The sequence below is a fragment of the Lutra lutra genome, chromosome 10 (genome assembly GCF_902655055.1).
Source record: "Lutra lutra chromosome 10, mLutLut1.2, whole genome shotgun sequence".
NCBI lineage: Eukaryota > Metazoa > Chordata > Mammalia > Carnivora > Mustelidae > Lutra > Lutra lutra.
Window position 1 is genome coordinate 114,076,961 of NC_062287.1, and position 24,929 is coordinate 114,101,889.

The 24,929-nt window shown below is 65.7% G+C and overlaps 2 protein-coding genes across 8 annotated transcripts; one reads left to right on the top strand and one right to left on the bottom strand.

Moving 5' to 3' along the window:
* Positions 1-6: 6 nt before the first annotated feature.
* On the bottom strand, positions 7-23,169 carry TSPAN4 (tetraspanin 4). Of its 7 annotated transcripts, none has more exons than XM_047690550.1 (9): positions 23,090-23,169; positions 17,881-17,956; positions 14,330-14,409; positions 4,165-4,356; positions 2,723-2,797; positions 1,645-1,746; positions 1,388-1,519; positions 1,205-1,288; positions 7-444 (listed from the first exon to the last, which is right to left on the bottom strand). In XM_047690550.1, exons 3-9 carry the CDS (start codon positions 14,390-14,392, stop codon positions 376-378), a joined length of 717 nt encoding a protein of 238 aa, XP_047546506.1. In that variant the 5' UTR covers positions 14,393-14,409; positions 17,881-17,956; positions 23,090-23,169; the 3' UTR covers positions 7-375. The 7 variants fall into 7 exon arrangements, with proteins under 7 accessions (XP_047546506.1, XP_047546503.1, XP_047546504.1 ...); XM_047690547.1 differs by having other exon boundaries at positions 22,979-23,109; XM_047690548.1 differs by lacking the exon at positions 23,090-23,169 and adding an exon at positions 21,496-21,841.
* Positions 23,170-23,242: 73 nt separating this feature from the next.
* Positions 23,243-24,187, top strand: POLR2L (RNA polymerase II, I and III subunit L). The gene is made up of 2 exons (XM_047690567.1): positions 23,243-23,449; positions 23,958-24,187. The coding sequence occupies exons 1-2, from the start codon at positions 23,271-23,273 to the stop codon at positions 24,064-24,066; spliced, it is 288 nt and encodes a 95-aa protein (XP_047546523.1). The 5' UTR covers positions 23,243-23,270; the 3' UTR covers positions 24,067-24,187.
* Positions 24,188-24,929: the final 742 nt, after the last annotated feature.

Sequence of the window (24,929 nt, forward strand, 5' to 3'; positions counted from 1 at the left end):
CGGTGGTGGGGGGCTGTCCACACACTTTATTAAGATGCACCCAGAGCCTGCCCAGGCTCCGCTGTGGAATGTGGGTGGTGGGGCGGCAGCCCCACCTGGAGCACCAGGACCAGCGGTCAGCCCTTCACCCCCATCCCCACTCGCGAATGACCCCAGCCAGGGGGGCAGACGCCGCTCGGGAGAACACACGGACATGAAATGTGCCAGAAGCCCCTCCTGCCTCCAGCACGGCGCTCGCCCAGCTGGCTGAGGGTCTTGGCGGGGGGGCAGGGGTGGTGCGGACTCCTGCAGCAGGAGAGGAAGGTGGGGACACGGGCATCTCCCGGTGGGCCGTGTCCTTTGGCAGCGAGGCAGGGGTGGCAGGCAGCGGGCACCCTACGCACAGTAGGTGTCCGCCTTCACCACCTGACAGTACATGGTCATAGCGAAGGTCAGACCCAGGATCTGTGGAGACACAAGAGGGGCTGGGCAGGACTGCTCCCGGAGACCGCAGGCACAGAGGGGTCCTGCCACAGACCCCACCCCACAGCTTCCTCCCTGGGTGGCCCGTACCCCACTTCCCCAGGAATGCCTCCCCCAACCCTGGCAGTTCAGGTCCCTCCCAGCCACATCCCCGAGCCTTAGCATAGGGGTCACACTGGGGACTCCTAGGGCTCAGCCCCCAGACCTGCCTTTCAGTGTGGCTGCTGTGGTTCTGCTGGTGGCTTCAGGGCCCGTTGGCTCCGTGGCCCCTCCCTCCCTCCCCTGCACATCCTCCACGTGGGATCACCTCTGACAGTGTGTGATCTGGCTGGGACCCGCCTATCACTGCACCCGAGGAACAGGGCTGCCCGATGTCCGGGTTTGCTGACATACTGGCCTCCAGCTCCTGCAGGGTCTGACACTCCGGGCCAACCCAGGGGCCAGGAAGCCCAGCTCGGGCAGGTGCCCTGGGCTGCCCACCCTTGCTCGGCGCTGGCTGGGCCGTCCCGTGACTCACCCACCACAGCTGCCAGGCTTAGGCCACAGGAACAGGCTGGCCTACCAGGCCCTGATACGTCCAAGGTCACCTCCCTGTGGAGTGGCCTCCGACCAGACCTCGAGCCCCACCTCTGCTCAGCCATGGGGGCTCAAGGCACCTCCACCCGGCTGCTGGTGAGCTAAGCTGTGGGGTCAGAGACGGGTGAGTCCAGGTGGCTCCTGAGGCAGGACCCGGCCAGCGTACCTGTACCAGTGCCGTGCACAGCCCAAAGATACCCACAGCCAGAAGGTTCTCCTGGAGCCACATCTTCACGGTCTCGTAACATGGCTGGAGGAAGGGTGTGCGTCACAGGGGCCTCGAGGCTGGCCCTCTTCCCCACCCCCAGTTCCCCTGGGCCCAGGATGCCTGGGGAGGGGAGAGGCTCACCGCCTTCCACCAGGTGCCAGGTGCGTGAAGGCCACAGCTCTCACTGAACTCCAGGCAGCAGGAGTCAGGCACGCGGGTGGCGTTGTAGACCTCGAACCAGTCGGTGTAGTTGGAGACCCCACAGCAGCGAAACTGTGGACAGGTGCAGGGGCTGGGATGGTTGGGGGGTGGGTGGGTGGGCTGTGTCCCCTACACGACACACCCTCATCCCCTCTGCCTACACACATACACACACACACACACACACACACACTCACGTCAGTCTGGATGATGCTCCAGGCGTTGGTGAGGCCCACATTGCCTGGGGTCCCGTACAGGTGCAGACCCTTCTTTAGGTCCTGCTGGGCATACCTGTCGATCTGCAGGTGCAGTGGGGTCAGCAGGACACCCCCCCACAGCCAGCTCCACCTCCCTCATCCAGACCCCACAGGCACCCTGTGCCCACTGTCTCCCTCCTTGGAGTCCCCTCCTCCCAGAAGCCCCCATCCCTATGCCCATCCCCACCCCTGGGCCCTCTGTGGTGCTGAACACCGGTTGGCACCAGAGTCTGCCACCTCAGCTGCAGGTACAGACAGACGGACACGTACAGAAACACCGACCGGTCTGTACACGCAGGTTGTGAGCACACGCGGCTCCATCCGTCCGCCAAGGGGCCCAGAAGCTACGATGCCCCAGTGGCGGCGAGCACACTGACCCCCGCAACTCGGTTCCCCAGACCGTCCTCCAGCGAGGGAACCAGGGCTCCCGGAGGAGAGGATGATTCCAGCCTGGGGAAGGGGAGGCCAAGCCAGGTCTAGGGGGTCATCCAGCGCCAGAAAGTGCACCAACGGGAGGATGCCAGAGGGACCCAGGAGCCGAGCGAGCGCACCCATGGGCAGAGGGAAGAGCGAGAGCAGAGGAAGGAGCAGGTTCAGGGCACAACCGGACAGGAAGCACACGGCCACGAGCCAGCAGTAAGTAAATAGGTGGTTAAGGACCTGGGGACGGGGGATTCTCCCTGCCTGGCAGACATGCAGTCCAGGACAGCAGGGGCTCATCACAGCCAGACCACAGCACTGCTCCCCGGTCCCCCACTTCCTGGAGGGCCAGAAACCTCCCCAAGCCTCCAGGCCACTGGCGTCCCCCTCCAGGCCCAGCCTCTGGTGGCTGCGGTTAAAGCCACGTCCCCCAGTGCGTGGATGGTAGGGCTTTTGTCCACCCACACCAAGTGTGGGGCTTGTGACTGCCATTCCCAGCCCTGCCCGCACCCTTGTCACCCACAGGGCTGTGGCCCTAGCTGGCTGGTGAGCTCAGAGCCCCCACCCCCGAAGCTGGGGAGGGCAAGGGTGGGCGAACCTTGTCAGTGTAGGCGAAGAACAAGATGGTGATGGTGGCCTCCAGCAGGAACACCAGCAGCAGCAGCACGAAGAACTGCACAGGGGACCCGGCCTTGGTGACTCGGCCGCCTGGCCCCTAGCTGCCCCCCTGGCCCGTGCAGCCTCCCAAGACGCCCCAGTGCTACAGGAACCTCCCCCACAGGTGTCCGTTCCCCGGAGACCAGCAGACCCCTCCCGCTGCCCCACCTCCCTGGGGCCCCTGCCCTCTCGGGAGCGAGCGCTCTTCTCTTGCTCAACCAACCTCGGAAGCACAAGTCTCACCCCTGCCAGCACACACGTGTGCTTTGTGCCTGTGTCCCTGTGGTGGGCAGGGAGAAGGTCAGACCACAAAGACCCTGAACCATGCCAGTTACAGCCGTCAGAGCAGCCAGGGGTGGTCAACACCCCCTCAGGAAAGACCACGGTGAGGGGACAGCCACCAGGAGCCTGCAAAGCCCCACCTGACCGCACAAACCTTGCCTGCTGGGTAGCAGTCATCCCCACCCCCCCACCGCCTGGTGAGCACCCCAGAGCCACAGGCCAGCGGGGCAGCAGAGACAGCCTGCGTCCACCCTGCCTTTCCTGCAGACAGGAAGGGGACGGGCTGGGGGAAGCAAGCCCTGTCCTCCCCCGGGATCCCCGATCTGGCCTTCCCTCAGTGCAGGCCCAGGACTCAGGGCCCACAGTGCCCCCAGCAGGCCCCGCACTCTGGACTTCAGGTCACCCTGCAGGGAAGGCTGGGGTTGGGCCCCCCACGCACACCACAGCTTCCTGCCCCGGGGCAGCTGGGGACTCAGCCACACCCCCACCCTCTGCTCCAAGCGATCAGAGCCCCAGGCCCTGACGGGAGCTTTTGGAACCAGCTGAACACCCGGGACAGCTGCACAGATTCGGGGACAGGCCCTCCGAGGCCCCACCCTGGGCAAGGGCTCGGCTGACGAGATCAAGCTGCAGGAGGCCTTGCCAGACATGCTAATGCCGGACATGCTAATCAGTGAGGAGCCTGACCCCTCTCCTCCCCGGTTTAATGCTCCTGAAGACGGGGAACCACAGCCTGCCTGTGAATCGGTCTCCACTGCACAGGAGGGGGCTGCGAGCCTCTCAGCAGAGGGTCCTGGGACAGGAGCTGGGCAGGGGTTCCCAGGAAGGGTGGTCTCAGAGCAAACAGACCCTATATAGGCTGGAGGGGGCCCCACCTGGCACTCGTGGGCACATGGAGGTGGTCTCCGTCCTGTCCGGGGAGGCTTCCACTAAACCCTGACCGAGCAGCACCCCCAGCAACCAAGCCCCCCCCACCCCAGCCCCAGCAAGGTCCCCAGGGGCTGCCTTAGGCCATGGCTGTGACCTGTTCCGGTCCTGCGGGGTCAGCACACGTAGGGAGCTGGGGCCCGGAGACGGAGCCTGCGTGCGGGGGGCACTCACGGTGAGCAAGAGGCACTTGTTCTCCTTGATGGCCCCGATGCAGCCCACGAAGCCGATGGCCATGATGAAGGTGCCGGTAACGATGAGCAGGTTGGCGGCCGACAGGGATGGGAAGGAGGAGGACAGGGTGGCGAAGTTCCCCTGGGTGGCAGCCAGCCAAATGCCGACACCAAGGATGCCACAGCCTCCCAGCTGGAACCGCCGGGGGGAAAAGAGGGCCGTGAACCCACCATCCACACACCCCAGGGCAGGCTGCACCAGACCCCAGTGGTCACCCAGAGTGGCATCCCACAGGCCCACCCTGCTGACCTTCCAGGGCCAGTCAGCCCTCCCAGCCTTGTCCCAGCACCCAGCCGGTTCCCCCACAGTCACAGTAATGGGGACTCCAAGGTCCGCCACCTCTGGCAGTGGGGAGCAGATGGTCTGAGGACACTCTCCATTCAGGTCACAAGTGGGGTGCCTGTCCCAGGGACACAGTGAAGCAGCCTGGGCAAGGGGCCCTAGGGCCCCCCAAACACCACCCCTCTAGGAAGCATCCCCCTCTCCCCCAGGTCCTGGCCTGCACCTACCCCACAGCCTCTCTGGACCTGAGCAGTCAGGGAGATGACCCCTGGAGACCCTGCTGGACCACACACTCCCCTCTTCCTAAAACCACCTCCCAGTGGGTGGCCATAATCCCAATGGGCCCCCCTGGCATCCCCAGCTGTCCTCTTCTAAGTGCAAGGCCCAGATCACGCACCAGGCCCCGGCATGGACGCCAGCACAGGATGGAGCAGAGAACCCCATCCCAGGCCCTCACTGCCCCTCCCTTTCAACCACTGGGACTGTTACTGAATTTTATAGTTGCTCCTTATTACAAACACAATTGAAGGGACACCTGGGGGGCTCAGTGGGATAAGCATCTGCCTTAGGCTCAGGTCATGATCACAGGCTCCTGGGATCCAGCCCCGCATCGGGCTCCCTGCTCGGTGGGAAGCCTGCTTCACCCTCTCCCACTCCCCCTGCTTGTGTTCCCTCTCTCGCTGCCTCTCTGTCAGATTAAATAAATAAAACCTTTTTTTAAAAAAACACCATTGAAATGAGAGGAAGAAGGGAGAGAAAGCAAAGTGGTAAAGAACCCAGAGTGGGCCCTCGGGCTCTCCTGGTGACGGGGACACCCAGCCTTGGGGGAGCAGGGGTGCGCCAGGGCCCTGGGTGATCTCAGAAACAAAGAGGAGACTGTTTTCCAGGTAAGCCCCATGAACACTGACCAGCTCCTGGTTCCCCAAAACCTGGGCTTCAGTGAGACCACTTGGTGGTTAATGCCTGCTGGGCTCTGGGGAAAGCCAGGCGGCCCTGCCTGGGGACCCCTCCCCACTCCTCAACATCTGGCGGGGCCCCCAGGGCCCCCTGGGCACGACCCCCAGTCCTTGGAGCGATCCCCCTGCATGCCCAGGACAGGCTAGCTCACAGACTCCAGGGTATACCGCAGCCGCCCAGGACCACAAGCCCTGCCTCACCCCACCAAAGATTCCTGAGCCTAGAAGGCCAGACTCCCACCCGATTTCCCAGACCAGGGAACTGAGGCTGGGAAGTGAGCCTCCCACCCAGTGAGTCAGAGGCAGAGCCAAGGGGAGCCAGGGCCATCCACACACAACGACTCCCCAGCAACTGGATGGGCTCCCCAAGCCCAGCAGGGACCCCATGACTCTGCAGGCTCCACCGGCTCTGAGGCTCCTGCCCAAGGAGGCCTCACCTTTCCATGTGCACATCCTCGCCCCTTCCCCCATCACCAGGTCAGCCTGGCCCTGGGGTGGCGGCGGGGCACCGCTCCGTTGTCCAGGAGTCTCTGGGGAGTGTGCACGCCGTGCACTCAGCCAGGCGGGCAGGAGACTGCAATTGTGGGGGTGGGGAGCCCTCAGACCAAGAGCAGGGGCCACGGCTCCCTGGCTGTGGGCATCTGGGATCCCTCTGGGCCTTGCCAAGGGCTGAATGGGGCAGGAGAGCCCCCAGCTGACATGCCCCACCACCATCCAGTGTGGGGGTCCAGACAGCCCAGGGTGAACATGAGGGTCCTCTCTGGCCTCCCACCCCGCTTTGCACCTTCCACAAAAGCAAGACCTTCGGTCTAAAAGTTCTAAACAACACCTCTGCTGAATGCTGCTGGCTCAGGGCAGGGTCCTGGAAGCTGGGGTTGTCCTGCCTATTTGAGGCCCCTCCCCAGAGTAGGCTGGGGTCTGCAGCTCAGGCAAGGCGCAGGGAGGGGGCAGGGTACCAGTTTTGGGGGACCCTGGTGTAGAGCCTGACCTGCCCCTGGCACTGACCACATGGCCCTGGAGGTCCCCAGAGGGCCCACGATGGACGGTGACAGAGCCTCTGCCAGTGGCGTCCTGAGAGGTGGTCAGTGGTGCAGTGATCAAACTCAGGGCCGTGACCAGGAGCCAGGAGCCCGGGGTGGGGGGGCTGCCCAGACGAGGTGGGAGCACAGTGGGGGGACCCACCCAGAGGAGGGGCTCAGACTGCCTCGGTGCCCTCGGTGGGCACCCAGTGCAAGAAGCCAGCTGCCCCGTGTTGGGGGGACACAGATAGGAGGGGTCTTCACTGCAGATCTGGGCGTGGGCACCGCCCCAGGGCAGTCCTGGAGGTGTGGGTGCGCCTGCAGGGATGGAGCGGCGCTGGCACTGTCCAAGGTGCTGACCCCCGGCGAGGCCGCCCAGGGGACACCCAGAGCTTCTGGGCACCCCACACCTGCCTGTGCGAGGCACCGCTCAGCACCATGGCGCACAGGAGGCTGGGACAGGATCCGGCTCATTCGATCCTCCCACCCAACCTACAGATGAGAAATGGAACCGAGGGGTTTTCTGGAGCTATGCCCCTCCCCCATGCCTGCAGGGACACCCAGCACCATGTCCCTACAGCGTACCCACTGCCTCCAGGATCTCCAAAGCCCCAAGGCAAGGTTGAAGCTGGGGTTGCCCAGTCGGGTGCTGTGCACAGAAGGGACACTGTGGCTGGGGAGCAGGGAGGGAACCAGGTCAGGGCGGGTATGAATGTGGGCCATCTCCCCATGAAGCAGGACACAGTAACGGGCCACCATGCCCAGGCCTCACGCCAGTTTGTCCCCCACTGAACCATGCAGCCCCCACTCTGAGCACATCATGTCTCTGGGCTGAGCCCCCAGGAGTGGGGCCTCAATGGGGGGCAGGGGAGGACCGCCTCCTGCGGCAGGTCCCTGAGCAGAGGAATTACCCCTTCTTTACAACCCTAAGTGCCCGCCTTCAAGGACGTCGGCAGACGGCTCCAGTCAGCAGGAAAATGAGCCCGTCTGAGCTCCCTTGCCCCATGGGGACACATAGAAGAACAAGGGGAGGACACGGGGAGCAGAGCAGCTGTGGGGGTGGGGACTGGCCCAGGTCTCCGTGGAACCCAGGAGGGAACTCCTCACCCCCAGCAGCGGGAGAAATGGATTTCCATAATTAAGTCTACACAACGTCCCACCTCCACCCTGAGATGGCAGGAGAGAGCCACACTGTGACACACACACCCCTCACTGCCACCACGTCACATGCCACGCTGCCACGGGCACCCCTCACTGCCACCACATCACACGCCCCACTGCCACGGGTGCCACCATCAGTGTCACACACCACGTCACACGCCATGCTGCCGCAGGCGCCCCTCACCGTCAGTGGCAGACACAGGCTTGTGTCACAGATGTGCTGCCCTGTGGCCTGCCGTGGCCACAAGCCCCAAGGCCCTCTGTGTTCAAGCATGTTTGCCCAAACCAGTCGCTAAACACTCAGACACGTACACTAGCAAAACGCACACGCAGTTAATAAAACTACCTATAATTTTGAAAAATTTTCTGTGTATGCAGCTTTTAAAACATTTTGGCAGGAAAATCACAGCCTCCAAGTGCAGGAAAAAAACAAAGCCCGTTAGACTCAGACAGAGAACATCAAACACAGGGTAAGTGGGGCTGAGGTCCCTGGGAGGCTGGGACCCCACCCGAACCCCATGGACGTCCAGCCCCGCTCTCCCATGGTTTGGGGCACTGGCTGGGCTCCCCCCCCCAGCCACGCAAAAGCCCATGACAGCTTGAGAGGGGGGCCCAGGCCTCCTGTTGGGTCCCCCACCCATGCCCTCCTGTCGCTGAGGCCTCCCTGACTCCCTCCCGTGTACCTGGAGCCTTAACTCCTGCCCTCACCTGTCACCAGCTCCAGGCCAGCGCCTGGCTTGTGCTCCCCTCCTTCCTGCTGTCCCCTGTCCTTCCTGCTGTCCCCCTCCTTCCTGCTGTCCCCCCTCCTTCCTGCTGTCCCCCCTCCTTCCTGCAGTCCCCCCTCCTTCCTGCTGTCCCCCCTCTTGCATTTTTCATTCTGGCCTAGGGCTGGGTGAAAGGACCACAAGTCTGAGATGCCAGCCCCCGCACCCGGGCAGGGGCAGGTGTCAGGTGGCCCTCTGCCACGGCCCCTCCGGCCCACAGACGGCAGGACAGCAGATGGCAGGACAGCTGGCTATGTTCTTGGAACACGGTGGAGGGCCAGGTGCCCGCAGGGGCCCAGCCTGTGCCCAGAAGCCCCTCTCCTGGCAGCCAGCACAGCCTTGGGGCACGGCAAGGTGGTTCGCCCCTCCCAGCCAAGAAGAACCATGAGGGGGCCCCATCCGTACAAGTTAGGAACTGCGGGACGCGCCACCGAGCCAGAACCCAGGTGTGCAGCTGCCCCAAAGCAGGAGTCAGGAAGACTGAGCCAAGGGGCTCGAGGTAGGTACCTCTATGCTGACACTGGATATTGTCACCTGGTGGCTACTCGTCTGGCCCTTCACTGGAAAACTACACGACAGGCCGCCGCTCCTATGGGTCAGCAGGCCCCTGCGCCGTCCTCAGCCCCAGGGCGCAGACACAAGGAGAGCAGCCCCACTGACTGAGGGCCCTGACGCCAGCGTCCCCGGAGGAGGGGTTGGGCAGGGGAACAGAACAGCCCCGGTCAGCAGCTTCAGGAAGGTCACGTCTACCCTCCAGGGCAAGGAGGGGCTCACCGGACCACAAGGGGCATCGAGGACACAGGTAAGAACCCCAAACAATGCCCAGCCGGCTCAGCCAGTGGAGCATGAGACGCTGATCTCAGGGCTATGAGTTCGAGCCCCACGCTGGGAGTAGAGACGACTTAAAAAGACTTTTTTAAAGGGGGGCGGGCACCCAGGTGGCTCAGTTGGTTGAGCAACTGCCTTCGGCTCAGGTCATGATCCTGGAGTCCCAGGATAGAGTCCCGAATCAGGCTCCCTGATCAGTGGGGACCCTACTTCGCCTTCTGACTCTCCCCCATCTCATGCTGTCTCTCTCACTCTCCCTCTTTCAAATAAATAAATAAATAAAATCTTTCTTAAAAAAATAATAACAATAAAGGGGGGGGCACCTGGGTTGCTCAGTTGGTTGAGCCCAACTCTTGCTCTCAGCTCATGTCTGGATTTCAGGGTCATGAGTTCCAGCCCCCCCGTCAGGCTCCACACAAAAACCCGGCCAGCACTGCTGGGGGAGGAGAGGGAGAGGCCATGGCCGGGTCCTCCAGGCAGCCAGAAGGGAGAAGGAGCCCCCTACCACAGGCAGAAGGCCGGGTCTGGGGCCGCAGCTGGGACGCGGACCGCCTGGCTTCCAAGGCCCCTCCGGCCCTTCAGCGCAGTGGCCACATCCCTCTGCCCCAGACAGAGTCCTACATGTGTCTGCTTGAGATCCAGAAGGATCTCTCCAGACAGGTCTGGACGACCTACCTCTCCCCTTGCCCTCCCTTCCAACAGCCCAGACTCCACAAAACCCACCGGGGTCATGGGGGGGGGGGGCGGGAGACAGTCCCGACAACCACCCAGGGTAGAGCCAGAGCCTCTGAACCCCTAACAGACCGCCGCCACCCCCAACCTATCAGGGAGGTACCGACCTGGCCGCAGACACGCACACCTGGTTCGGGCATCAGCGCCGCTGCTCCGAAATTCAGAAACGGGCTGTGTCTGCGGACAGCATGGCTGCCTGCCGCAGAGCTGGACCCAGACACCCAGACTGCCACCGCAGAGCAGACGGACATCCCCAGGCCCCAGAAGCCCCCTCCGCCCCGTCGGCCGGAGGCCGGCCCCGAGGAAGAGAGCTTTCTGAGCCTTGACTAGGCCAGCCAAGCACCCCAACCCCAGGACCTGCTCCCCAGGGCCCTGCAGACCCGATCCCATCACAGAATCTGCCTGCCCTCACCCCCCACCCCTTCTTGTGGGCAGCAGAAACCCCCCGCCTCACCCAGTCGCAGAAAGCAGCCACAGCCAGGACATGGGGACCTGCCCAGCACCATCAGGAGGCCATGGCCAAGAGGAGCCACAAGGTTTGAGACGCTCACAAGCCCCTGCCCTGGGACCTCCCAGCTGCAGGGAGGACTTGGGGGAGGTAACGGATCCCAGCCCTACAGGCCCTCTGCCACCAGGTGTCCCCTCCCCCACCAGTCTCAGGGGCCTTGCCCAAGGGCCAGTGACACCAGGCCAGGCTGCCCACTTGGACGTCATCTGCAGCCCATCACCTGGGGCGCAGATGGGGCAAGGGAGACCCCGAGGAGGTGGCACTTACCCAGAGTCCTATGGTGGCCTGGGCAGCAGGAAAAGGCAAGCACGGCTCCAACCCCCACCCCAGCCATGCAGAAGGGACCCTGTCCACATGCGCAGAGAGAGGCAGAGTGGGGAGCAGCCCAGAGGTGGGAAGGGGGCCGGGAGGGACACCCGCCAGGGAAGCAGCAGGAAGGCGGGCCCTCAGCTTGGCTGATCTGAATCTGGGAGAAGCTGGGCACCTGCCCAGAGGAGACACACAAGCACCCTGGCCCTGTTGGGCTCAGACCCTCCTCTGCCCAGGTGCCCCCCACACCTGGACCACTTGGGGCACGGAGACTGCCCCTGGGGAAGCCCTGAGCAGTCTGCCCCAGAGCAGGGGAGGCTGGAAGGGCACCTCCTCCCCCTCTTCCCACCCTGGGCCTCCACCTCCCCCTCTGTCACTGTAGGGACCTGAACAGCCCCAAACCCTCACCCTGCGCCCAGCACCCCATGATACACCCCACCTGCTCCCGCGTACTGAACAGGGTCCTCTTTGCCAGGATGGGGCTCCCGGGAGGCACCCCTGCCCCCATCGTGGGGACCCTGGCCCTAAGGTGCCCGATACATATGCAGGCCTCCGAGGAGGGCCATTGTGTCCCTGCTGGAGCGGTCTGCTGCCGGCAAGGGCCCCACCTGCTACTGGAAGGCCGGAGAGCGTCTGGGGGTCAGCTGGCTCTGAACTCTGAGGGGCCCCCATCACCAGCGCCTCTGCACCTCTCCTCCTCCGGGGGGTGCCGGTTTCTTCCAGCTCCCCCGGCTCAGGTCACCCCGGCTGCAGCACTGGAGACAAGAGGCAGGCCTGCTTCCTTCACCGAGAGGAGCCTGTGATCTAGCCCGTCCACACAGGACCAGGCAGCTGCGGCCCAGGACAGCGAGGTGATGACTCTTCCCTGCCGGACAAGGACCTGCGGCTGGAACCTTCAGTCCTGCCCAACCCCGCAGGCGCCCCCCAGGAAAACCCGTCGAATGGGGCACCTGAATCAGAGTCAATTATCGGCTGAGCCCTCCCCCTTTCCTGCCCCTCCAGGCCGAGTCAGGAACGGCCAGGGCCACCCGAAGGCCTGGGGAGCAGGTGGGATGTGGACAGCAAAGCTGGAGAAAGCAGGCGTGCAGATGCCTCAAGGGGTCAATGTGACGGCCTTGTGGGATTCTACCTTCAGCAGGATCGAGGCCCTGAGGGAAAGGGGTGTCTGGTGGGGCTTGGACAGGAGAGCCAAGACGAGGATGAGACAAACTTAGAGAAGTCATCGCACCTTGACCTCTAAACAGGTATGAGGGATGGTGCTTAGGGGCTCCTCACCTTCCTGTTCTCCTCCCCCCATCTGCACCTGCAGCCTGGACTCCTGCCCCACCAGGGCCCTGGGCACCCACTCCCTCTGGGAGCCACACCCAGGACAGGCATGGCTGCCCCTTCAGACACAATTCCCCCCCACCCCAGCCGCAGATGATGACCTCCCCCTGGCCTGGCCCTGTAGGGCGGGGGTCAGAGGGACTGACACAGGTGAGTGTCTTGAGGTCCAGCCCTCAGGGACTTTCCACCCACAACCGCGGCCCTGACCCTACAGTTAGCTCCAGGGGAGACTAAGGCATGACACTCAGAGGTCTCCCAGTGACAGTGGGAAATGGGCTGGGGGGCCAGCACCCTCAGGTAGCAAAGAAGCTGAGGCCCGGGGAAGGGTGCTGTAGCCTCTGTCCCTGCCACCCGCAGGCTCACCAGCACAGGGACTCAGCCCCCTGACCATTCGCACCACGCCTCACGAGTGCTTCCCACGGGCTGTGGGCAGGCCCCGATGCCCTCTCTGACCTCCGGGTCTCAGATCCCGGCGGGCACCACGCTGGGGCAGGGACAGCCCTAGGTCAGCAGCAGGGGGCCAGCTGGCTTTGCAGGGAGGCAGAATTGTGAAATAAAAGGGAAATGGACTGTCCTGCCCAGGAGGGGATCCCAAAGGGGTTTCTGACCCACCGCAGACACTGGCAGAGCGTGTCTGTCCTGCCGCTGGTCGGCTGCTCCTCAGGCTTCACAGGGCAAAGACAGCTCAGCCTGGGGACCCGTGCGGGGGGGTGCTGGGCCCTGGAGGGGGCCCCTCTCCCTCTGCCTGCAGGCAGCTCCCCAGATCACTGAGGAGGGCAGACGAGGGAAGAGGCAAGTCTTGCCCACCTCCTGGGACCTGACTCTCCTGCACACCCACCGCCCCCCACCACCCCAGGATCTGTGACAACCACCACTGTCAGGTGAGGTCACCCACAGTGACATGCCAACTCTGCCAACTGCTCGGTACCCATCACACTGGCACCCACTGCATCTCATCGACATCCCCCACCAAGAGAAGATGCTCACCCCAGTCCCGGGCCGAGGGCCCAGCTGCCACCCACCCCTGCTGCTGGCTCCTGGCCTCACAGTGCTTCGCTCTGGGCCGGGGCCTCACCCCTGCCAAGAGTCTCTTGTGGAGAACAAACTCTTGGGGTGACCGCCTCTGGAAGCAGGCACCTGGGCCAGGAGCCCCCTTGGGTCACACCGCAGGGCAGCCCAGGCTGGTCGCCCCTCCGGGGACCCCTGACTCCAACCACCACAAGCTGGGAAGAGAAAAGCACAGCCTGAGAAGGGAGGAAGGGGCAGAGTGGGGACCCCGGTTTCTGGGCATCTGGCCTGAAGATGAGCGTGCAAAGCTCAGCCTCCTCCTGGGGGTCCAGAGCCTGGGTCACACCCCCTTACTCTTTGCTCTGGAAGGAGGAGGGAGTGACCTTGGCATCCTCTCTCCCCCCAGCCTCCCCCAGCCCAGCAGGAGAAGCCCAGCCCAGTCAGGCCTGTTCCAACCTGCTCAGGTGAGACAAGGCCACAGGAGGGCCTGCTGCGCCTCTGGAGTTATGGGAGCACCCCCACCCCACCCCACCCCAGCGCGCGCGCGCACACACACACACACACACACACACACACACCATGCAGGAAGAAGAGCCAGCAGGGATGCCAGACACGTCCCTAGCACACTTGGTGGCCCACCATCCTGCTCGGTGAGAGGCCCAGCCAGAGAACTCACCGCTCCGCACCCCCTCCCTTCCCACGAACCGCTGCACACACCCCTCCCTTCCACAGCCTCCAGACGATGGATGGGTCCACCTGGCCCCCAACAGCCCCTTTAGAACCCCGGTCCTTGGGCCTATTTGGTCAGTCCACTGAGGACGGGGAGCGGGGTGTGCGGGTCGAAGAAAGGACGCCCGCTGCGCGGTGGGAGGGGAGGGAAGGGAAGGGAGGCATCAGCTCCAGCGCACGGCCGGCCGCGACCAGCGTTGGAATGTGGGCGCCCTGCCGTCCTGTCCCGCGCGCAGGTGCGGGACACGTCCGGTCTCAGGAGGAGAGGGGACAAGACGCGGGCAGCGGCCCCGACCGCAGAGCCTCGGCCAGAGCCTCGCGGGACCGAAAACCCGCCCCCGCACCCCGCGGCCGCTCCAGCCCTGGCCCCTGGCCGGAGCCGGGACCCTGCGCGCACAGCCGGGCCCGTCTGCGTCCCGGCGCCTCGCCCCCAATCCCCGCTGGAGCAGCGACCCCAGCTCGCTCCCGGGCCCCGCCACTCACCCAGAAGAGCAGGTTGAAGGCGAACATGAGGAACTTGACGCCCTGGAGGCAGCCGCGCGCCATGCCGCAGCGCTTCAACTCTAGGAGGAAGATGAAGGAGAGGTCCAGGTAGAAGACCACGTACTTGTTGCCCTTGGGCGACGTGTAGCGCGCCTGGGCCGCCTTGGGGCCGGGGCTGGCGTGCAGGCCGAAGAAGGGGCCGCCGTCCCCGCCGTCCCCGCCGTCCCCGGCGCCCGCGCGCCCGTACAGGCTGCTGTAGCGCCGGAAGGGGCCGTCGCGCGCGAAGCCCGGCTCCTTGCCCTCCGGCGACGGGCTGCGCCGGTACGTGGACTCGTCCGTGCTCGAGCGGCGCATCGCGCAGGGGCCGCCGCCGGGCTCAGCGCCCCGCGCCCACCGCCCCGGAATGCCGCATCCTCCCCGGGGCCCCGGCCTCGGCCCCGGCCCCGCGGTGGCAGCCGGGCGCGCCGCTCCGCTCTGCTCCGCCCCGGCGGCGGCCCAGCACACCTGCCCCGGTCCCCCGCGCCGCAGCCCCGGCCCCCGCCTCGCGCCCGTCCGCCAATCGGCGCCGGCCCCGCCCCCGACGACGCCCCCCACCGCCGCCCCGCCCCGCGCCCCGGGCCCCCCGCCCGGTTCCCCTCAGCCCCGCCAATCCGCGCCCGCCTCGCCCGCGCACCCCTTCCCACCTCACCGCACCGCCCTGCGGACCCCTCCCCTGCCCTCCCCTGCCCGCCGCCCCGCCCCGCAAATCCCACCGCTCCGCCGGCGCCGGCCAATCGCGGCACCAGGGCGACGGCCCGACCCCGCCCCGGCCCGCCCCGCCCGCTCTGGCGCCCCTTGCTCTCGCCTTCCCCGGGCCCGGGAGGAAGACGCTCTCGAACCGCAGGGACAGCGTCGGAGGGGGCCGAGGGCGGAGCCCCAGGCAGCTCTCAGCCCCGGGAATGAGGGGATCCCCCCCCCGCCAATCTACCGCCGCGGCCGCACTGCCCCCCGCCAGGCCTGGAGACCTGCGACCGCCCACCAGATGCAGGGCGCTATGCAAATGAAGGGGTGACCCAGTTGCTTTCTGGTGATGACCTGGGGCAGCTTCGACTTGGGTTCCCCGCCCGGAGCGAGACTACAAAGCCCGGAACAGCGCCTGGGGTGCGCACTCTCAAGCAGCTTCCCACACTCCCAGCCTGGGCTGGCGACACCCGCGCCAGGACCCCAGAGGCCCCGCAGCTCACACCTTAGATGGGGAGAGGCCTCTGTCGGGACAGGAATCAGACTGGGTTACCCACCCTGGGGAGGCGGGGATACCTTGCTGGGGGAGGAGGCGGGACTGCCCCCGACAGGGGCTGGGGCAGGGAAGGCCAAGTGGAGAGGGTGCCCAGGAGGTAGGAAGACAAGTCACTCTGCAAGAAACAGGGAGGCTTTCAGACCCACAGGGAGGGGCCCAAGCACACAACAGGGCAGGGGTGTCACTAGGCACCTGAAAACGGGCCCGGACCTCAACTCCTACGGCTTGTTCAGTGGGCCAAGGCAGGCTGACCCTCCCCTGGTCCTGCTTCTCCAGGGTTGGGAGAAGGGCTGGTTTCCGCAGCATGTGACGGTGCAGTCACACGGAAGACTGCTGCCACTGTCTTGAAATTACTGATGAGTTCTGAGGGGGCCTCGGGTCTTATTTCGCACCAGCCTGGGCTACAAGTCAGACCCTGCACCTCCCACACTCAAGTGCAGACGTGGACCCACGCCCAGCTCCCACACTCCCAGGGTGACTCGCACACACCCTGGGACACACACCCTCAGACTGTCACTCGGGGTGTGCGTGCATGCTGGGGTACAGACACACGTGCGTCAGGAACGGTCTCCAGGGACACACACAATCACAGATGGGGACAAACGTCCCCTCAGCTGTGCCCACTGGTAGGGGCAGCAGGGTCTCTGGGCCCCCTGGTGTTGGGGGCAGACAGCAGCACGTAAGCCAGATGCCCCCTTCCTGTCTAAGAAAGAGCTGAGCCCCCTCCCCTCGGCGCTCTGGGCCTGGGGTCTGTGCCCTGCACCCTGGGCTTGGGCTGTAGCCAAGGCCTCTACCAGGTCACCACGGGAGTCCCCTGGCAGTGTCCACCCAGCAGACAGTTCCAGACACTGAAGTCCAAAGAGGGAAGGGCTGGCAGGATTCCTGAGCATTGGGTAACAAAGCTCAGAGGGGAGAGAGATGGGAGGGAGAGGAAGATGGTGGGGGAGGGGGAGGCAAGGGTGCAGGGAAGGGGTACTGACAAGGTGACATATTGACAGGCTGAGCAGTGAGGGAGGCAGCAGGTCTGGGGGTCGTCAGCAAGCAGAGCAGGGCTGTTTGGAGGGCTGAGGACCGGAGGTCTGGCAGCCTTGCAGGCCGGAGAACCCCTAGCATCGGCCCTCGCCACCCCCTGAAGGTCCTTCATAGAACTGCAGCTCCAGGCCTCAGGGCAGTGTCTGAAGGCGGTTCCCCCAGAGCAGAGCTGGCCCTGGCAGCAGTGGGGACAGGAGAGTCCCAGACTCCAGCTGTGTCACCCAGCTGGCTAGCCTGAGGTTTCCCACAGCCCCTCTACCCTTCCCAACCCCAAGTGTGCTTTGGTGTGTCTGGGCCCCAGGAAAGGGACGCCACGGCGCCCCCCCGCCCCGGGCACTACAAAAACCTCTACCCACGCTCTGCTCAGGGAACAAGCGGCGCGTTCGAGACCCTGGCGCCCCCGTGGCCCGAGTCGGCCGGCTCCACAGCCCTGCCAGAGGGTGGACACTTGGAGGTCGTGTGGGAGTATGTGTGAGTGCACTTGTGGCACACGCGGGCCAAGGGAGGATCCAGGTTGAGCCTCACCCCATCTTACCCCCCATGCAGCACCCCCACAAGCGGGGGCAGAGGTCAGACACACTCAGGGAGGCACATGGGCCTCCAGGGCAGAAGGAAACCTACTGCCGGCTTGTGGGGGGAGGGGGCGGGGGGGACAGAAGCCTGAGGAGCAGGAGGCTGTCTCCCTTGGCCTGGCTCCCTGGGCAGGGCCTCTGAGGGTGAGGAAGTGGGCTTGGCCAAGGCTGGGAGGAGAGCAGAGATGGGCAGGACTCCCCGTTGAGCCCCCCTCGGAACCTCTTCATCACGCTGGAGCGGGCTCCAGCGCCCAGGGTGCTCTCACCTCTGTGTCACCCAGCTGTCACCATCCCAACATCTCCCAAACATCCCATCTGCAAAACCCTGCAGCCCCCTGCAGGTGAGTAGGACAGTCTGATCTGAAATAAAATTGGAAAATTCATCCAAGGGTCCTGGGGCCAGTTGGAATGAGGACACAGGTCCATCGGAGATGAGGCCAGAAGGGGGGGCTTCCCTCAATGCATCCGCCCAGCATCAGGGACCCTGTCCAGCCTCTCCCACACAGGAGTCCCCTTCCTCCAGCAAGTGGGGCCCAGGGAGACATGTTCAGGAGACCGTCTGCGCGGGGACCAGGCAAACATCCAGCTGACAGGGCCCTGGGCCAGGAGTGGAGGAGCCCACAAGGCCGTGCAAGTCAGCTCCACTACTGCCCCGCCAGACCGTGACATACCTGCGCTTGCCACGGGAAAGAGGCCATGCGGTGCTTGGTTCCCCAGCGGTCAGGTCAGCCAAGGCAGGCTGGAGCCCTATGCAAGGAAAGATGGGCACAGTGGAGACCACGTGGTACCGACTGTGGGGCTCCCAGAGTCTGGCCAGGTACCTCGGGAAGGAGGAACAGCCCTCCACGCAGGACCATGTCCCTACAAGGGCCAGAGAGGGCAGCTGGGGGCCAGGTAGGTGTGCACTGTCAGACGCAGGGGACCAGAACAGGGGCGGGGAGGGGGGTTCAAAGAGGGCTTTGCTCCCGACCCAAGGTGCCCAGGGAGGGAGGCAGGCTTGCACGCACACACAGAGGCAGCGCACGTAGGGTCTGTGCGTACAGAGAACATACGTGTTCGGGCCATGTGGGGGACACGGCCTGAACCCCAGACGTCCAGCCTTCGGTGTCCACTTCCCCCAAGATGGCCCGCAGCGCACCCATTCCTGGGCTCCAAGCACATGTGCGCCCTGAGCCACCAACCTCACTCTCCCCCCACCCAGATGGCCGGTGATGACTCACCAGGCCCGTTCCCCTGCCACCGGCATTTGTGGGAGGATTCTGTCCTCTCCACCAGCCAGAGGCTTCAAGGAGGGGACCCCAAGCTCACGGGGCAGGTGTCTAAAGGCGTCCCAGTCAGGCCCCCCCACCTCTCCCTCCTCACAGCAGGTGCTCCTTCCAGCCCGGGAGCAGGGGTGGCAGCGTCTTCCCCACAGCCCAAGGGCAGAGGGGACCACAGGGTTCAAAACGTCACCATGGGAGGTGTCCGCCCCCACGCCCATCCTCTCAGGGGCAGCCCACCCCCGCCAGCCCACCAAACTATGTCTAGGGCTGACAGCAGGCCAGTGAGCAGATGGAGGTCTGCAGGTGACCTGTCCTCCCCAGAACCTTGGTGAGGAGAGGATGCACCTGCGATCCCTTGGCAGTCCCCGTGCCCAGGGATGGAGCAGCCAGGGAGGGCTTTCAGGCCCAGAAAGTAGCAAGGGCAGTGCATTGGGGGGTGGGGGGTGGCAGGGGAGGGAACACACCTCATCCACTTCCCTTGATAACTCCCGCTCCAGGAGTTATGGGGCCCAAAACCCACAGCAACATTCTAGAAGCTAAAAACCATGCATCGTACCCCGCCATGCCCCCACACCCCAAGACCTGGGCATCGGTGGGGATGGGCCTCCCAGGCAGGGCGTAAAGGGCAGACCCAGCAGCAGCCCCCCAATCCTCCTGGGCCCCCAAAATGAGGAAGTCCCATGGCCAACACGAAGCCAAGGCTGGAGGAGACCACTGCCCAGCCACACTGACAGCCCTCACCCCCTTGGCAGCCCCGGCCCCTCCATAGATGATCTCTAGCCCTTTTGGCTCCCACAGTGCCCCTCTACGAGTCCAGAGCCTCTCACTCCCATCTAGGGCCACCCAGACACAAGCCTGCTGCTGGGGCAGAGTGCGGGGACCAGACAGGACCAGGGCGGGCTCCATCTCTCCCTCCAGTCCCGCCTCTCCTCCAGGAAGCCTCCCTCCCATTGTCTGCTCTGGGCTTCCTTTGAATGCAGGGTGTGACACGCCTGTACCTGGGTAGCTGCAGCAGAATCAAGGACGGGCTGAGGGAGAGCCCCAAGGAAACACACCTACAGTCCTGGGCTGGGTCTTCCTGACTCGCCAGGGCTCTGGGGTTTGCGAGCAGCTGGGGGCCCTAGGGGGGCATAAGCCGTGAGAAGGCTGTGGGCACCCACCTGGCCAGACCCAGGTCCCACTCCAAGAGGAACCACCCCAAAAGCCTAAACAATGATGGGAGGTTGCCAAGGGCGCGGCATACCCTGAGCCCCAGAGGGGAGATCTGGGGGGACGGCGGACCGCAGGCATTGCAGAGCACAGCCTCCTGCCCTGGGCCCCCGGCAGAGCTCTGAGGCGGCTCTGAGGAGGGGGAGGCTCTGCCAACACAAACAGTCTGTGGTGTCTGCCTTCCTGCTGCTGATCCAGCCCCGCAGGCCCAAGGCCCACCCGGGCCCCCGCCGTGGGGGAGGGGCGCACCCCCCCACCCCCCAGTGCCACACAGAGCTGAGGCAAGACTCCGGGGCTGGGAGACACCCAGTCCAGGGGGATGGTCCCTCTGAAGAGCCACCAAGGGGCCCCCGGCCTTTCCTGGGCCCAGCAAGGCCAACCCCCCCACCTCAGGGTCTCCTCCCACATCCCTGCTCCTCCTCCGCCAGGTACTTCTCTGCTGGAGGTGGCAGTGGAGAGAACACCATCAGGACCCCGAGGGGGGCCACATTTCCGCCCACCGCAGGCCCTGGGAGCACCCTGCCTCAGGCACCCATAGTGTGTGCCCGCCCACCTCCAGGCCACCAAGACCCCTACGGAAGCCCTACAGGGCACGCTGTCCCCAAATGCCCTCAGCCCAGGCTTGTCCAGAGGGCGGTCAGGTAAGGGCAGTCGCCTCAGTCACGCCTGCAAACACCACCAGGGCCCAGGGCTAGCATGGGTACCGTGGGCAGGGGAGCCCATCTGACATGCACGCTCAGGGAGCCCACCACACCCTGCGCATCTGCCCAAAGCAAGAGGGGCCAAGCCAGCACAGCCAGGTTCGGGACCCTCCAGCTGGGCGGCCTCTGGTTCTACCCACAGGTTGTTCAAACTGGTACCAGGACCGGCAGGCAGGGGCAGCTGACTCCCTGTGTAAGGGGCAGTGCTCTGGGCCCGGGAGTCTCGGCTGCAGAATCACCCGCTGATCTCGCCTTGTGCCCAGCCTGCCCTTCAGTGACCCTCTTCTGGCAGGAAACAGGGCTCACGGGTTCCCAACCACATGGGAGCACAGCCCTCCCTTCCTCTCTGTGCCTCCCACCACTGGGGGCAGGATAGCCCATTCTTGAAAAACTGGCGCTCTCCCTCCCCCGAGCCCTGAGCCACATCTGTGCTGACACTGCACACAGAGAGGAGAAGCAAGGGCCCCCCTTCTCCTGCAGGCGGGTGAGGCACCCGCCCCTATTCCCCACTGGTGCCCTGGGCCTCCATGTCTCCCTCCCGCCCACCCTGAGGACAGCCTGGCCCAGGGCCCAGCTACACCCCCACAACACACACACACACACACACACACACACACACACACACACACACACGGAGGGACTCAGCCACCCAGGGCAGAGGCAGGGGGCAGGGCTGCCCGCTGAGGCTTCCAAGTGTCCCCCAGTCGGGGCAGAGCAAAGACAGTAGAGACAGGGAAGAGGACCAAGCCCCCCAAGGGGCCTTCCTGCACACCTGTGCTGGGGGCAGGCACACAGGCTGAAGTGGGGTAGCCCGGAGGCTCCCCATGGCGTCTCCTCGGAAATCAGGGAGCTGGAGGGAGGAGCCCAGGAAGAGGAGGCTGCCGCAGCCCCCAAATCCACACACCCCTCTCAGAATTCCAGGAATGTCAACTCGGCTCGGCCAGAATCAGGGAGGGAGGCTCATTCCCCTCACTCTTTTGGAGTAAACAACCGCTTGGGGCAGGAGCATGGGTGGGGCAGGCCCTGGGCCCCTCCTCCAGGAAGCCTTCCACCCCCACCAGCTCCCCAAGGCCCACCCGCGGACAGCCTGGATCCCCTCCACCCTGTCCCTCACCTCCACAGTTGCCAGCAGCCTCTGCCGCTGAGCGTGGGTCTGACCCCAGGCCACTGGGACTCAAGGCCCCCTGTCCTGTCCCTCTGTCCAGGGACAGGATGTGCGTCCAGTGGGTGGGGTGGGGGGTCAGCTAGGAAGGGAAGTAGCCTCACTCGTGGCTCTGCACGTGGCAGCGGGGGGATGGCAGCGGGGGGATGACAAATGCACTGGGCAGGCTGTCCAGGACCCAGGCAAAGGTGGGGGCACAAACTCCAGGCCAGCCGCAGCTATGGCCAGCCCCACCCAGGCCCCAGGGGACCCTCTGGCTCCCTCCCCCTCAGCTAAGGCCAAAATGCATCATATACCCTGAGAGGGCCACAAGCTGATGCCTGGGATAAGCACAGGCCCCACTCACCACCAGCAGAGGTCCAGATACCTCAGGCCTGGGAACCTGGCCAAGCCCATCCCACCAACACACCCCCTGAGTCACGGGTGCCACTATGCAGCACAGCCATCCCCCACCGCCCAGAAATTCACCTCCTCCAGGGAGCCTTTCTTGCCTCTGGCTGCACACTGATCTCCCCTCAGCCTCCAGCCCTGGGGGGGGGGGGGGGCAAGGAGCTCACCTTGCCCCATTTGCAGAGACACAGCCAGACCTTCCTTTAAATCCTCTGTGGCTCCTGACCCATCACCTCTAACTCCACCACCTCCTCCAGCCCTGGCACAAACTTGTGGCCTAGAGCGGCCTGCAGGTTTGGCCTCCAGGCCTATATCCAAGGGTTCCCTTTGCCAGGATCAGTCCCCTCCCTTACACACACTCGGGCTCACCCCTGGTGAAATCCTGCTCTTGAGGGTTCAACTCACAAGGCACCACTTCCATGACGCCCTCCCTGACCACCCTCTCCAGCGTCCGCTGTTTTCTGAGTCCTCAGAGGCCCGAGGCCCCCAGATCACCGACTACCCGGCACAGCCCGGCCCGCACCCCCTCCCAGACCCCTTCCTCGGGAGGAAGGGAGGAAGGACGCGAGCCAAAGCGGATCGCTGGGGCGCGGGGAGGACGACGGCGGGGCTGCAGGTGACTGCCCGGCCGGGACGGACACCGTGCGGGCGAGCGGGCCGGGCCACGGCTGAGAACCGGACCGCCGAACTCGGCCCCAGAGACACCCCCCGGGCCCCCGGGCGCGTGCGACAGGGGCTCCAGGAGGGGCTGGAGGGACGCGCCAGCAGGGACAGCGGGAAGGCCCGTCCGTGGCCGCCCGCCCCCGCTGGCCCCCGCCGGCCGCCGGCCAGCCCCTGGTAACCCCCGCCGCGGGTCGCCGCGCCCCCGGCCCCGGCCCCGGTCTCGGCCCGGCCACTTGTTGCCGCGGCTCGGCTCGGGGCTCCGCGCTCGGGGCTCCAACTCTGCGCCGGCTCGCCTCGGCTCTGTCCCGGCCCGGCTCCGGGTCCCGGCTCGGGGGCTGCGGCGGACGGGACCCTGGCCGCGTCCCCACGACCCGCGCGGTACCTGCGCGCGGTCCGCCTGCCGCGCGGCTGTCAGTCATGCGGACACGAGGAAGGCGAACCGCCGCCGTCGGGCCCTTCAGGCCCCGCTAGGCCGCCGTAGTCCGGGACATACCAAAGCTGCGGACGGGGGGAGCGCCGCCTGCTCCTGCCGCGGCCGCGCGGGCCCCGGAGTCCCCGGTCCGCGCGGAGGGAACTCTGCCAGGCGGGGAGCTAACGGCGGCGGCTCCGGGGACGGCGGGGCGGGCTGGGGGCGGCCGGGGGCGGGGGAACGGGACGCCCTCTCCCCCCGCGCCATGGACGCGCCCGAGGCGGGGCCGGCTCCGCGGCGGAAGCGCCGCCAGATCCGGCCGTGCGGGCGCTGCGTTGCCGCCGCCGCCATGATCATCCCGGTGCGCTGCTTCACCTGCGGCAAGATCGTCGGCAACAAGTGGGAGGCCTACCTGGGGCTGCTGCAGGCCGAGTACACCGAGGGGTGAGGCGCCGTGCCGCGCGGGGGTGGGGAGCCGGGGCCCCGGGGTCCTCGCCTGCGGGGGCGCGGGGCGACGGCTCGTTCGCGGGTGTGGGATTGCAGGACTCCAGGGCGGCGGCGGGGTCCGGGGTCTGTGGGGCGTGGGCACAGGGGCGGAGGACGAGGTCCGGGCCGCGGTGCGCAGGTAGGCTGCGGCGGGGCGCGGGGGCGAGGGTCTGCGAGACCCGCTCCCCCTGGATTCCCCGGGTGGGAGCTGCCCGAGCCGGCGTCCCCTGCCCACCCTGCGGTCGCTGCGCAGCGGAGCGGTGCCGCGGGCGTTGCCTGGAGGCCTTTAGGGCGGCTGGGGCCGGGTCCCAGGGGCGCTGACCACTCTAGCTGGCTTGAGAGACGGGAGGAAGGTGGCTTCCTGGAGAGACGTGTCCGTCCCTGACACGTGGCGCGGACGCCGCGGGCAGGGCGCTCCGTGCCCCCGGGTCGGCCTGGACGAGCAGGTCTGCTCCTCTCGCTGCAGGGATGCCCTGGACGCGCTTGGCCTGAAGCGTTACTGCTGCCGCCGCATGCTGCTGGCGCACGTCGACCTGATCGAGAAGCTGCTCAACTACGCGCCCCTGGAGAAGTGAGGGTCTGGCGCCCCCTGCTCCCCGCGGGAGGCTTACCCCGCCTGCCGGCCCTGCCCTCCGCCCTTGGGCCTGTGTCTCTGCTCCGCGGGCAGCTGTCCAGTAAAGGTCTTCGCAGAACCGAGACGAGGTCCTGATGTCGGTGTGGCTCTGTGTGGCTCCGCGCCGCTGGCATTTCTGCGTCCTGCCTCGTGCCTGAAGCTGCTTGGGGTGGCCGTGGCTGCCACTGCCCAGGGGAGGGGGAGCCAGCCAGCTGGCCGCTATTCAGCAGGGAGAGGGGGGTCTCCTGGAGCGTGGGCTCCTGCAGGCACAGCCAACCGAGAGTGCTGGGGCTGGGGTCGCACGGGGCACGGGTGTGCCCACCCCCAGGTCCTGGGTCCCCAGTTGGCCGAGCACAGAGATCCTCATGTGCTTTTCTGGGGCTTGACTAGAACACCTGCTGTGGCCTCAGCGGCCCGTCCTGAGGGTCTTGCTGCCAGAAGCTTCTTGGCTCCAGCCAAGCTCAGCAGTCTCCCTCCCTTGGCCTAGTCCCTGTGGAGCAGGAGGGGCAGTGCCCAGCCTCCACAGCCAGCCCTGGGGAGACTCTGGGGTGACAGGGTTCGCTAAACTCCCAGTGCCTTGGCCATTAGCATGGACTCTCTTGGACTGGACTTGCCCGAAGAGCTCTCTGCTGGGGGCTTCTGTCCTGTTCTAGCTCAGGCTCAGGCCAGCAGCTGTCACCCCTGATCAGCAGGCTCTGGTGTCCTCCATTGGGCAGTAGGTGGGAGTGTGTGGTTGGGGGAGAGGGAGGCGAGTTTCTTGGGCACCTTCTTCGGAGCAAACACTGCTGCCCGGACATGGGACACAGGGTCCTCTGACGGCCCATG